The 13,278-nt window shown below is 40.3% G+C and overlaps 2 protein-coding genes across 2 annotated transcripts; both read left to right on the top strand.

Annotated features, from left to right (window-relative positions):
- Nucleotides 1-917: 917 nt before the first annotated feature.
- Nucleotides 918-6,412, top strand: LOC118319686. The gene is made up of 11 exons (XM_035650246.1): nucleotides 918-1,041; nucleotides 1,434-1,491; nucleotides 2,626-2,640; nucleotides 2,724-2,854; nucleotides 2,939-3,074; nucleotides 3,667-3,951; nucleotides 4,139-4,477; nucleotides 4,594-4,775; nucleotides 5,039-5,140; nucleotides 5,259-5,357; nucleotides 5,443-6,412. Exons 1-11 carry the CDS (start codon nucleotides 949-951, stop codon nucleotides 5,656-5,658), a joined length of 1,656 nt encoding a protein of 551 aa, XP_035506139.1. The 5' UTR covers nucleotides 918-948; the 3' UTR covers nucleotides 5,659-6,412.
- A 398-nt stretch (nucleotides 6,413-6,810) lies between these two features.
- On the top strand, nucleotides 6,811-12,190 carry prpf19 (pre-mRNA processing factor 19). The gene is made up of 16 exons (XM_035650247.2): nucleotides 6,811-7,005; nucleotides 7,203-7,352; nucleotides 7,960-8,036; nucleotides 8,416-8,557; nucleotides 8,707-8,780; nucleotides 8,883-8,948; nucleotides 9,053-9,094; nucleotides 9,212-9,286; nucleotides 9,405-9,480; nucleotides 9,585-9,694; nucleotides 9,830-9,985; nucleotides 10,093-10,162; nucleotides 10,242-10,415; nucleotides 10,639-10,721; nucleotides 11,117-11,222; nucleotides 11,340-12,190. The coding sequence occupies exons 1-16, from the start codon at nucleotides 6,987-6,989 to the stop codon at nucleotides 11,435-11,437; spliced, it is 1,518 nt and encodes a 505-aa protein (XP_035506140.1). The 5' UTR covers nucleotides 6,811-6,986; the 3' UTR covers nucleotides 11,438-12,190.
- The last annotated feature ends 1,088 nt before the right edge of the window (nucleotides 12,191-13,278 follow it).

The following is a 13,278-nucleotide window of genomic DNA, read 5'->3' on the forward strand; positions in this document are numbered from 1 at the left end:
TTAAAGAAAAAATGTTATCAGTTATGCATAAGTTTTTTTATGGAGCAGAGGTATAATACAATATCTGAAGGAAACTAACTATCTCCCCACAAACATAAATAAGGTTAATTTCAACTCCTTTGTTTTGCACATTTGATATACATACACTGATCAATATGAACGTTCTGTGCTGTATTCTGAAAATGTATTTATAATACTAATTATTATTATTATCATTCTAATAATAATAATAATAATAATCATAATAATAGATATCCAGAAAAAACAATTGGTTCTAATATGTGAGCAAAATTAAACCAGAAATTTTAACCTGGTTTTATCAAATGTTCATATTTAAGCTATGGAAATCTATGCAAGCTAATCATTTAATTCGATACTGCGTCATTTGCATATTTAAACAAACCATTTCATTACATTATCTCGAACTAAAATAAAAGGACTCAAATGCAGATAAGTGCCTTCTGCGTGTTACTATTACACATTGAATTATTTGATTAGCATTAATAAATAACTACTGATTTAAATTGTAACTTGGATTGTCTGTGCATTATTGGAAAATATGTACTTTTCTGTGTCAAATCTTACGTGGAAAGTAAACTTGGCTGTCAAATCAATAAAGTGGAGCAAAAAGCACAATCTTTCACTGTGAAATGTGGTGGAATATTAGCATTCAATGCAAATACTTGAGTACAATTTAATAGGTCCACCTCAACTTCACTACAGTAGCCTACATCTTTGAACGTGTCTTTGCACATTAAAGAAGACATTTTAGGTTTGATCCTATCGCTCAGCCCAGGTCGCGCGTTGTAACTGCGCACTGCTCCTGCGCTAATGGCGTATTTGCCACAGCAACAGGCGAAAATAATGCAACACGGGATAGTTTTTGCGTACGAGCTGCTGAGAATACAACCGAACCATCGCCATACGTAGAAGAAGTGGCCAGTGCACATGCGCGCTCCGCAGAGGACGTTCTTTTCCTCTGAACCTTATTCTCAGCAACATCCATCAATATCAGGCGGTCGGTCTCCGCACGTCCTGCAGGTGAGTTCAGACTGGATGAAGCCACAGACCGTGTGATGATCCGTGCATGATACTGACCGACGGCCCGCGGCGTCGCTATAATAAACGTTGTCCGGCGGCTGGAAACATGTTAAGACACCTGCGTGGACATGACTTCATAGGGCAGAGGGGGCGTCGTGGGCTCAGACTGTGGGAGTATTGATGCTTTGTGGACGCCTGCTGTTCGAATCGCCCTGCAGAGACCTCATCACAGCTGTTTTGGGCTCCCCCTTGTGTAGATGGTCGATTGATGGTCGCAGGAGGAGGAGGATGTGGGGGGGGGGGGGGGGGGGGGGGGGTGATGAGGATGACAGTCGTGTGTGCATCTCTGTCCACTGTGTTTGTAGAATAGACAAACTGCTCTGTCTTTACAGGAGAAGATGTGCCCCTGTGTCTTATTCACGGCCCTTCTTTCCATTCCCCTCGCTGTGGGTAAGTCCTGGATCATAGTTTGAAGCAAAACGTTTAAAAAAAGACACCTCCTGACTAATGGCTTCAGGAATTATTGATGAATCATTTATTGATTATATAACGGTTATAAGCCACTCATTAGGAAACAGTCCTGGTGTTTACCCTTTTGTGTCAAGTGTCCAATGTAGATATTAATGTTGAATCTAATAGTTATTGGTGTCTATATTAGTTCTCCATAATACACCACAGTTTTTATATGTTCAAATGTTGATAAAGAATCAAATATACTTAATACTGAGTTACAGGTTTCTCATTTTCTAAGAAGCTGACAGAGAATAAGTCATGTGCAATTATGTGAATGCAACGCAAATGCAAAGACGTTATTAAAAAAAAATTCTATGAGGTTTATCATTTTATATTTGAATTAGTTATTAATAGGTGGATTGAGGTCCATATAATCTGCAGTCCATTGGAGGGTCTGTATTATTCCAAAAACGAGTGACAGGTTCTCTGAAATTTGATGTAGAGTTGCGCTGAATTCGACAGCTACTAAGACAAATCAGGTGCTTTATGGAGAAAAGAAAAAAGCAAAACAAACAAAAAATGTATGAAAATAAAGGAAAAGTGAACTGCAAATGAAATTAAATAGCAACAAACACTGACAATAAAAAGAAAATATTGGCCCCTGGTTGGCCTGGGAATAGCAAGCAGAGTTCTGTATACTGATGTGATAAACACAAGAAATCAGTATATCCAGGATTTAATTTTAAGCAAGGTATTATTTATTCATTTATTCTTGTTCTTATAATCCAAGATCTGAATCAAAACTTTACAATTAGATTTTGAGGAGTTGGCTAAAATTGTTTTGCCAGTTTACCATTATAGGCGCTGGTGTTTGGCAGTCAGAGTGATGCAATAGATTAGCTGCAGTTTGATGTTAGTGTGTAAATGTGTGTCTCATTTGTGTTAACAGAGATAACAGAACATTGTGGTTCTTGATAACCTGAATATAAATGTGGTCCAAGAATTGTCCCTTGTGGAACACCACACTTAAATTGAACTACAAAAGAACAACCGATACATCATTTCTTAAGTGATTATATTCCAGTGCAGAGAAGAATATTAATTATCATATAAATTCTGTTCTTCTCACAGGTTGGGTAATACCAGGTGAGTCAATGTCCACTTTTGTCAAATATCTCACAGAACATATTCATTGATGAGTTTGCTGACTTTCTTTTCCATTTTCACAGCTGAAAGAGAAGAACTCCACAGGGTTTGTGCCGGGAAGGAATTCCGCCTGCCAGTGTACTCAACGTCACGAACGGTGACTTTTACCCCAAACACTGAAGGACCTAAGCATGTCCTGTTGGACAAAACCACCGTGAGTGGAAGTGTGTTTGCGCTCATGTTTGTGGGTTTTTTTTTGTTGTGCATGCAGATTGTCAAAACCTATTTACATCTGCAGGTAAAGGATCCACGGTTCGAATGGACCAGAGATAAGATGTTGGTACTGAAAGAGGTGACTCACAGTGATGATGGACTTTTTGCCATCAAACTCTCGTCTGGATTCACCTACGAGACTGTTCGTCTGATTGTTTCAGGTACGACACTTTCCACTCATTTAAAAACAAAAAAAACTTGGCTTTCATTATGAGTTATTGATCACCTGCCTCTTTGACTGGCTTGACCATGAATGCACTATTCAGATCCTTTCATGTAATAAATTACCAATACATTTATGAAAATACTTTGTCCTTTATTCCAAAGGAGGTATCATCAGCAAAATGTGCTGCAGAGAGTGATGTGTTGTTATATTTTGCATGAGTCAGCAGCATGTTATTATTGTAGCTGGTGGAGATATTTTTATTGTCTTTAAAACAATTAGGTAGTGTGTTCTACGTGGTTTTCATTCTGAGGGGTGGACAAAGATTAAAAACAAACTTTGTCCATTTAATTATTTTGTCTAATGTATGCATTTTTGTGAAAAAGACAATTGTACAACTTTCTACCTAACGTGAACGGCCAAATAAATGTAGTTGAGTAAAAAGTCAAATATTTACCTCTCAAATGAAGTGGAGTTATAAACTAGCATAATATGTAAGAACTCCAGAATTGCATTTTAGATTAGATTCACCTACTTTTAACCCTTACTGACCACCCTGTATGATCCTTCACTTCTTCATCCTGCTGCAGAATGCATTAAGTCCTACCACAGAAACTACGGGGAGAACTTTGAGCACATCATCCCAGAAAATGGCTCCCTACTGGAGTTTTCTCCCCGAGGTGCTCCATCTAAGGCCATGCCCATTGTGCTTTGGAACCGGACGGAACCTGAAACCAGTGATGCGAGGCGGGGTCGGCTGATGCGAGGCGGGAAGGTGTGGGTGGCCGAGAAAGTGACTCAAGTGGACCAAGGCAACTACACTGTGAGAGACGCGCAGGGGAAGGTGCTGTCCCGCAGCACCCTCGCTGTCCGTGGTGAGGATAGAAAAATAGCGAGGGGATGGGTGTTTTAAGAAGCTGACTAATTCATTTATTTTACTTTCTGTCACTGTCAATTCTAAATGCGATATTTTGTATTTCCTTTTCCATCTGACACCCTATCATACCTTTACATTTCCTCATATTCCTCTCTCTTTGTTCATGATCCTGCATATGGATGCAGGACACTCATACAATGTCACCCGCTTCAGCAAGGAGACTCTAAACCTGCCCCTCTTTCTACCTGTACATCATGCCCACCTCGTTTTTACCCCCACCCAACACCCTGATGAATCCTCACTGAGCCATTTTGACCCCAAGCCCCCCCACGGAGCTGTGCATCTTATCCGCGATGGCCAAATAACAGACTACGACATGCGCTACAGGGGCCTCATCTCCCTGGGCAGGAAAGGTACCACCAATGAGGTCGTCATAGCGAGGCTGACCTCAAGGCATGACGGGGTGTATGAAATTAGAGATGGGAATGGCAACCTGGTGTCCTCCACCTTATTACAGGTGATTGGTGAGTAACAACATGTTTGCACAAATTTTCCTTTTTTGGGGCATCTAGATGTATTTGCTTCTCCAAAGTCTGTTCCTCTCAATATCTGTCCCACATCTGTGTTTTAATTGCCTCAGAAAAGGGGCCCAGATGGCGATCATTCCTCAAGTCCATCACTGTCCCTTCTGGGATGTTCGTGTCATTGGCTGGTTTCATCTTTTTCATGAGGCGCTACCCAAACTGCAGCCTGTCCAAGATCATCGCTGGCCTCAGAGTAAACCGCACACCACCAGCCAACCCTCCGAGAGTTAACATCCAGGTGAGGGAATCATGAGATCCGGTGGTGCTGCACATCTTGTATATTTTGCATGTATTTTGTGTATATATATTTATATATATATATATATATATATATATATATATATATATATATGTTTCATCCCCTCTTAATAGCATTACTCCAGTGGTTTATTGTTAATTCAGTACAACGGTTTATCTTTATCTTAGAATGTGCAATGACAGTGTCGTTTATTTGTGTGTTTGTGTGTGTGTGTTGGTGTGTCGGTGTGTCGGTGTTTCTAGGACTACAGCCAGCCCGTCTCTGAGCCCTCAGAATACAACAGTCACTCCCAGCAGCCTGGACCACCAACAAAATGGAGCCCGAGAGCCAGTCCTACTCATAGTGTAAGGCTGATTAAATCAAGTTGATGACCTGGCAGGTTTTGTCTCTTTAAAACTGTTTAATTTTTACATAGTGTCAGTTTGCATGTGCTATATGTGTGATGGTGTTTTTTATTTCCAGGGTTACACTCCAGTAACTGTCGGTACTCCGAGAGCTGAGAACCAGGGAACACACAGATTGACAGCTGGGAGATCCCCATGTCATAATTCAACACCTGAGGTAATAAAGCACTGCACTCCAGCTGTGAACACTAGTAGGTCACACACTAAAATATGTTTTTCAACATGTCTTCATTCCTTCCTAGCGGGACTCATCTAATGAGGAACAGAGAAGGATTTCCTTTTCAGTGCCTGGGGCTTCAGATTGCCTCCACTCGTCCGAGGACTGTGTTCAATTTCAGATCAAGAAAGATGGAGATAAAAAAAGTTGGAGCCAATCGCAAGAATACTTCTCCACACTGCCACTAGACACAAACACCTCTGAATCCTGCAGTGTTTACTCTTCTGAGAAACTGAACTGAACAGAGAATTGGAGCTAAACTATGGGAAGAAGAAATGTGGGGCATTGACACACAAGTCTTGGGTTCTCTGGCGGAAAAGAAAGATCTCACCTGTGCCTTTTGCATATTAGCCCAGTTTTAATCGTTTGGTATCAATATTGCATGTAATTATTTCATGTAATTTTACTGAAGCATGAGTGGAGCATTAGCCTTCCTGTCTCATGTCATCCATTTCTTGACGCTGGTTGATGGTGCTCCTGAAATCTCCTGCTATTACCTACCTCCAGACCCTCAGGACCATTATTACCTGCACTGTATTTGCTAAGTGCGAGTTCATCTGCAGTATGTTTGTGTGTATCATGTGATCTCTAGGGCTATACAGGAAGTAGAGGAAGTCGTGATACAAAAGTTAGCAAAAGGAAATTTTAGGTACTGCACAATAATGTAGTTTTTTTCTTCTTCATCCATCCCATTAACCATTCCTCACTCGTGACAACAATCAGTTTTCGTGTTAAATGTCTGTACTGCAGTTGATTGATTTTTACAATGGTATAGTGTTTTAACCTTCAAGGCAACTATAAATGGTTATGTGAAACGTAACATGTTCCACCAAATACTCCAATAGTCAGTTGATCTGTGAACTTTGTGTACATGATAATATATCATCACCACATTTTTTTTAGTGATAAGAGGTTGGGCTGCTGCTTGTGATATTTTTCAATTGAAAAATGTCATATCTCAATCAATAAAATGTAGACTTCTTATCTTTAACCCACATATTTATCTTGGTTAGATTTCCAGTACGCTGTTTGTTAGGTATTTTATATATTGTTTATTCTGTTTATTGCTGTGCATTTTAAATTTTAAGTGACAAAATGTAATCACACGAATGACTTATTGTCATGACAGTCCAATATCCATAAACATTTGACTTACTTTAACTGAAAAAAAACGCCCACTCTCACATTGAAGAAGCTGTAACAGAGAACAGTTGGTATTTTTGCTGGATACATGACTAACCGACTGTCAAATTGATGTCTCAGAATTTTCAGTCAACCGATTTATGATTTCAATACGACCTCGATACAAATGTTGGGTGCATCGATCAGAGCAGTAATGTTGTTCTAGCGGTAGGGGGCAGTGGCGCACCCGTAAGGCTTGGGCGCTCAGCCTGGAGGAATGCGTAGAAGAAGAAGAAGCCACGGTTGTAGCGGCAATGAAAGAACAGCGTGCTACTTCCAATTTGAGCAAAACATAAGTAAAGTGTACATTGGCTGTAGTAACTATCTAACGACGGGACGAGTGTTATCCAGATTTCTTTTAGAAACTCTTAGGAATACGTCGGGAGGATGTCTTTGGTTTGTGCAAGTAAGTGAAGTTGAATTCATTGAAATAAGGGATGCAGTGCAGGCTAGCTAGCCAGCGCGCTAAATGCTATTAGCTACTGTTGCTAACTTTAGCGGCCATGCAGTGCCGCCTTCTACTTGAGATAGTTTATTTGTCTCGGTTGTTCGTAGTTTTCTTCCAATCTTAGAGGATTTAATCACATATGTTTAACCCCCCAGTCTCCAATGAGGTGCCGGAGCACCCGTGCGTCTCCCCGGTGTCCAACCAGGTGTTTGAGCGCAGGCTGATCGAGAAGTACATCGCGGAGAACGGGACGGACCCGATGAATGGACAACCGCTGTCTGAAGAGCAGCTCGTCGATATCAAAGGTAAACCGCTGAGGCATCGTAGCACGTAACACCCAGCTCCCAGTTCACCAGGACACCTGAGGCCTGGCTGAAACTAATACAGTTTGATGCTAAAGCCATGTCGTCATGAAAGTTGTATATGAGGTGGTGATTGATTTTAATGTTTAGTGTGGTGGTTGAAGTATATGCTTTATACTGAGAGGTGTTCCTAACGATTTGTCCACCCCATTGAAATGATGTCAAAGTAATGAAAACAAACACCTATTTAATAGCCCTCCTCAAAATGAATGAAGCTTCTTAAACCGCTTCATCAACAGCTGAACATTCATGAAGGGTTTGGTTAATTTCACGTTGTAATATTGTACTGTTAGGTTATGAGGCTTTTATAAATTGTGTTAATATCTGATTTCTACTGTGATTATTTGTATTCTGCACAAGTGAAGTAAATATCATACATTGTAATTGCTTCAATAAATAAACCCCCCTTAGTAAGGTACTGTTGATTTGCCCTTCTATTTCGCAACAAGTTTCCCTCAAACGTCAAACAATAACATCGATAAATAAAATTGATTTGATGTAATGATGAGGCTGCTTGTTCTGAACGTGAGCATCTTTTTCCCTTTTGCAGTGTCCCATCCTATTAGACCAAAAGCACCATCAGCTACAAGCATTCCCGCCATTCTCAAATCCCTTCAAGATGAGTGGGTAAGTAATCCTGAACTTAAGGATTCACAAAGGAAAAAAGAGGTCACTTTTTCTTTCTAAACCATTTACAACAATATTCTTAATGGTAATAAATCTAGGGTGGAACATAATGTACCAATCTTTTTAATTATAATTAGTAGCTTTAGTAGATTACAATACAGTGCATATTCTCTCCCGTCTGAAAAATAGTGGTTTGTTACTCTAATAACATTGTGCCACTTTCAATGCACCAAAGGACCATGTTGCTCCCTGGTTGTTATAATTGCAGAGGAGCTTGTCATGTAATTAGCTCAGAGTTGCATGTTGTTTCTTCCTTTACATTTTTTAAAGAAAATAACAGTTCTCTCAAACCCTGTTATTTCTTTTCTTTTCGGTTTAGGATGCCGTTATGCTTCACAGCTTCACCTTGCGGCAGCAGCTGCAGACTACCCGCCAAGAACTGTCCCACGCCCTCTACCAACACGATGCCGCCTGCAGAGTCATCGCTCGACTCACCAAAGAGGTCACCGCTGCGAGAGAAGGTGAGTTAACAGCAGCTTGTGTGTCCTCTACTGTACGGCGTAATTCTAATTGCAGAGCACAAAGAACATGGCTCTCCATGCCGGGGTGGACTATTATATAATATTGTGAGCGCATGTGTTTTCTAATTGGGTCTGTATCCTTCTTTTAGCTCTTGCCACACTCAAACCTCAAGCTGGATTGGTTGCCCCTCAGGCAGTTCCCGCCTCTCAGCCAGCTGCAGCAGTGAGTGACTGATTTTAAATTTAGTTGATATGATGCTTATCAGAAATGCTCATGGTCATCTTTTGCTACAAACGCTCACAGTGTCTGTTTTCACCCTGGCAGGGTGCTGGTGGAGAGCCCATGGAGATTAGTGAACAGGTGGGAATGACCCCAGAGATCATCCAGAAGGTGAGACCTTTTCTTTTATCCACATAAATATTTTTTTTGTAATAACATTTTCGGTCTCTTATCAGCCCTAAGATGTGTTTTAATATACTTTTTTTTGTGTGCAGCTTCAAGACAAAGCTACTATCCTCACCACAGAGAGAAAGAAGGTATTATATTGCTCTCGTATTTATTTACATTTCTGCTTTAACATGTCATTGTTAAGTAAGGGAGGTGCTGGGTATAATGTGTTCATGCTCTTGTAAGACTATATTTTATTTCTCCAGAGAGGAAAGACTGTGCCAGAGGAGCTGGTTAGAGCTGAGGACCTCAGCAAATACCGCCAAGTTGCCACCCATGCTGTACGTATATATTTCTGTCTGTTGAGTGTAAATCACTGGTTCTCCTTTTTGATCAGTAGCCTCAAAACGTGTGATTCAACCTACATACTGTCAACTCACTCTCTTTTGCTGCCCTCAGGGTCTTCATAGTGCCAGTGTTCCTGGTATTCTGGCTCTGGATCTGTGTCCCTCTGACACCAACAAAGTGCTCACTGGTACATTGAATTATTATTTAGAATTAGATTTTTTAAAGCCCCTTTTATTTTTATTTGAAGCATCTGTTATTTGAAACTAACCAACCACACCGGTGTTCCTCTAGGTGGAGCCGATAAGAATGTGGTGGTGTTTGACAAGAGCGAGGAGCAGATTGTGGCGACACTCAAGGGTCACACAAAGAAGGTCACCTCGGTCATTTACCATCCATCTCAGGTAACTTTTCCAAAATACAGAATCTTCAGATAACCAAATAGAAAACATAGTTGAACACAGGCAAAGCGTTAACTGTTATCAAACTTTTCTCTTTCTTTCCCCTCCCACCTTCCTTTGCTGTCTTTTCCCGTCTAGTCTGTGGTCTTCTCTGCATCTCCCGACAACACCATCCGTGTGTGGTCTGTCGCTGGAGGCAACTGCGTCCAGGTGGTTCGTGCCCACGAGGCAGGTGTCACTGGACTCTCCCTACATGCCACCGGGGACTATCTGCTCAGCTCCTCTGAAGATCAGGTGTGTTTGCATGTTGAAAAACTACCAAAAGAGCCCATGCTTAAATTTATTACATATTGTTAAAACTGTTTCACCACACTAACTTCACTGTTGTTTCTATCCTGTAGTACTGGGCCTTCTCTGATATTCAGACTGGTAGAGTCCTCACCAAAGTAACTGATGAAAGTGCTGGCTGTGGTAAGTGCCACTAAATTTATTGGTCTGTTTGACAGTGAGTCATCTTTCAGGTGGTAATATTTCTGTCTGCCCCCTACAGCCCTCACCTGTGCTCAGTTCCACCCTGATGGTCTCATTTTTGGCACTGGTACGGCTGACTCCCAAATCAAGATTTGGGATCTGAAGGAGCGCACCAATGTGGCCAACTTCCCCGGCCACTCCGGTCCCGTCACCTCCATCGCTTTCTCTGAGAATGGATACTATCTGGCCACAGGTAACAACTCCTTGCAGCATTTTTAAGTGTATAATTTCAGGCAGAGTTGGGAAAACACTGACCTTTTTTAAAAATACTCCTGAGAAACCAAAGAACAGAAAAAAAAAGTAACTCCCAGGACATATGGTTTGTCTAAGTCGGATAATTCTTTTCAGATGAAGCATCTTCAGCCTTTATATTGGCACCAAAGTGAGCTGTAACCTTTTCTGATTCTGTACTCCAGGTGCCCAGGATAGCTCTGTGAAACTGTGGGATCTGAGGAAACTGAAGAACTTCAAGACCATCACCCTCGACAACAACTACGAGGTAAGAAACGACTTGTAAATGAGAAAAATAGATGCAGAATGGAACCACCCCTAAAACATCAATTTGACATTATGCATTTCTGTGTCTACACATTTAAAAAATTTCGCTACCGGTAGGTAGATTGTTCTAACCTTGGAGAGAATCAGATCAATGGTCCTGAAGCTAAGCACCTTCTGTCTCCAGCTTCACGTTTACCATGCAGACTTGAAAGAAGCATCGAAGAGAATGCAAATAAACTTTTTAATGTTGTATATTACTACTAAAGTGAGAGCGTGTCAAGAGATACTGGGGAAACATGAGCTTTGCAAACACAAATTTAACTCTTATCCACCTTGTGCGGATTTTATCACAATACAGAGCCTGTTAGGAGTAATTTTTTTGTTTTTCTGTTTCAGGTGAAGTCCCTTGTGTTTGATCAAAGTGGTACCTACCTGGCTGTCGGAGGCTCTGACATCCGTGTCTACATTTGCAAGCAGTGGTCTGAGGTCCTCAACTTCACAGGTAAGGAGCAGAAATGCCAGTCTCTTCTCATGAAGTATGCATGTTGTAATGTGCTATTTGCTGTTAAGAAGTAACCGATGTTTGACCATTGTTTTTTTCCCCCCTTTCTAACTGTAGACCATACAGGCTTGGTGACTGGGGTGGCCTTTGGAGAGAACGCTCAGTTCCTGACCTCTGCAGGAATGGACAGAAGCCTCAAATTTTACAGTTTGTAGAAGCATAAATTCTGGATGGGAGGATAGCGAGGTCTCTGTCTGAGCGGTCACTATCCTGGACACGACTTGGAATAGACCCGTAATTTGTAGAAAAACAAGAAAAAGAAAATCTGAGCTAACTTTGCTTCTTTAGTGTGTTAGTTGTCACGTCCAGGAAAGAAAACCCATGAAATTAACTGCTCATTGAAACCACAGCAGCATGCTTAGGATAACATGTTTGTTGGCATTGAAATAAAAAATGATGTAAAACGAGATGCAGAAGCCAGTGTAATGTTCCTGTCTGATTTGGCAGCAATTATGATTTTACTGTAGTTTTTCTTTTTTGTTTGGGGTCTGATATTGCTCGTGATACAACTCCAGTTGTAGTTCACTTTTGGGGACTATAGGTGGTGTGGAAAAAATCTGCTTTGCTTTGATGTAGACCAGCTTCATTACAGTCTCTTTGGGGTAAGATTAAAATAATCTGTTGTTATGAACAGTCCAACCAAGCAGAAGATGATCAACAGTATGACATTCATTTTCTTCTGTGACAAATTTAGTCTTGTTTAACCTCCCCACATTTTCATTTCCTGTATCAATTGTTCCATTTATTATTTTGTCTTTTCCTCCAACTGTACATTTCTCATAACTTGCTATTTTATCCGTTGCACTGCTGCCCTTTTACAGTAAAATAAAATATCTTTTGTATTGCCATACACGTGTTTGTAAGATTGGGTCCTCTGAAAGAAATAAAACAATTTCTCTTTGCCTCCATTTTCAGACATTCAATCAGGTTATGCAAAAAGGTTGCCCTCTCAGTTTATATTGGCCTTAAAGCAATAGTATTAGTTTCAGATTATGGTATGTGAACTCAATGTCTCCCCATGCTAAAATGTGTTTTTCTTGGTACTTGGATGCTTTTGGATGTTTACACATGCACTCTGTGTTAGGAGAAAAGTTCCTGTTTATCACCCTTGAGAGTTTAAGCACTTTGTGTTAACGGGACGACTCGTGACTAGTTTATAAGTCACTCACTGATTCTGTGCACTACTAAATAGTGGAAAGAGGAAATACTGCACACTGACTGAGAGTGTACTTTTCATAGGAGATAGACCTTGTCCAGTAATTAAAATTGCATTTTCAAAGTTTGAATTGTCTAAAGAATAGATATAATTTTTTGAGGGGTGGAAAACCACATTTGAAAAACAATTATCCTCCATAATACATTATGCATACATACATAATAATCATACCAGTCATCTAAACTGAAACACTTCCTCTGCGCACTTTTTTTGTAAGGGATCTGTAGTCATGAGTAGTAAGTTGAGGAAAGGCCTTTTCAAGAGGTCATGTCATGTACCTTAACTTAATAACCATGACATGTTTTTTTCTTGAGTCATGTTTAGTTCTTGCAAAGATAAGATTCTGAAGTGTCAAGATAAGCTGTAAAATTATTTTAATAATGTTTAGGTTTGGACTGAAGTTTGGACATAATCATTGTGAAGATGACGCTGGGGTCTTGTCTTTTACATCCAACTCATCAAATGTAATAAACAAACTAATAATACAAAAAAACAACTCAACTACAACAGTAAAATACTGCGCATGTATTAATGCTCGATCAATGATGATCGAATGGTTGATACACGGGCCATTTTTATGCTTGACTACCATTAACAGTATTTAGACGCAATTTATGTTTCCGTTTGTTACAGCCGCCATTTAAAAACCGGAAGATGTCGACCTCTCGTGGACAAACTATTTTGTTTCCCCCTCCTAACATCTTCAAGTAATTTTTCACATTTGGCTAATAAACTTATTTCTTCTTGAGTGGTTATTGTTGTTGGGTTTCGTTTATTTTG

This window comes from Scophthalmus maximus, chromosome 9, assembly GCF_022379125.1.
Source record: "Scophthalmus maximus strain ysfricsl-2021 chromosome 9, ASM2237912v1, whole genome shotgun sequence".
Classification (NCBI taxonomy): Eukaryota; Metazoa; Chordata; class Actinopteri; order Pleuronectiformes; family Scophthalmidae; genus Scophthalmus; species Scophthalmus maximus.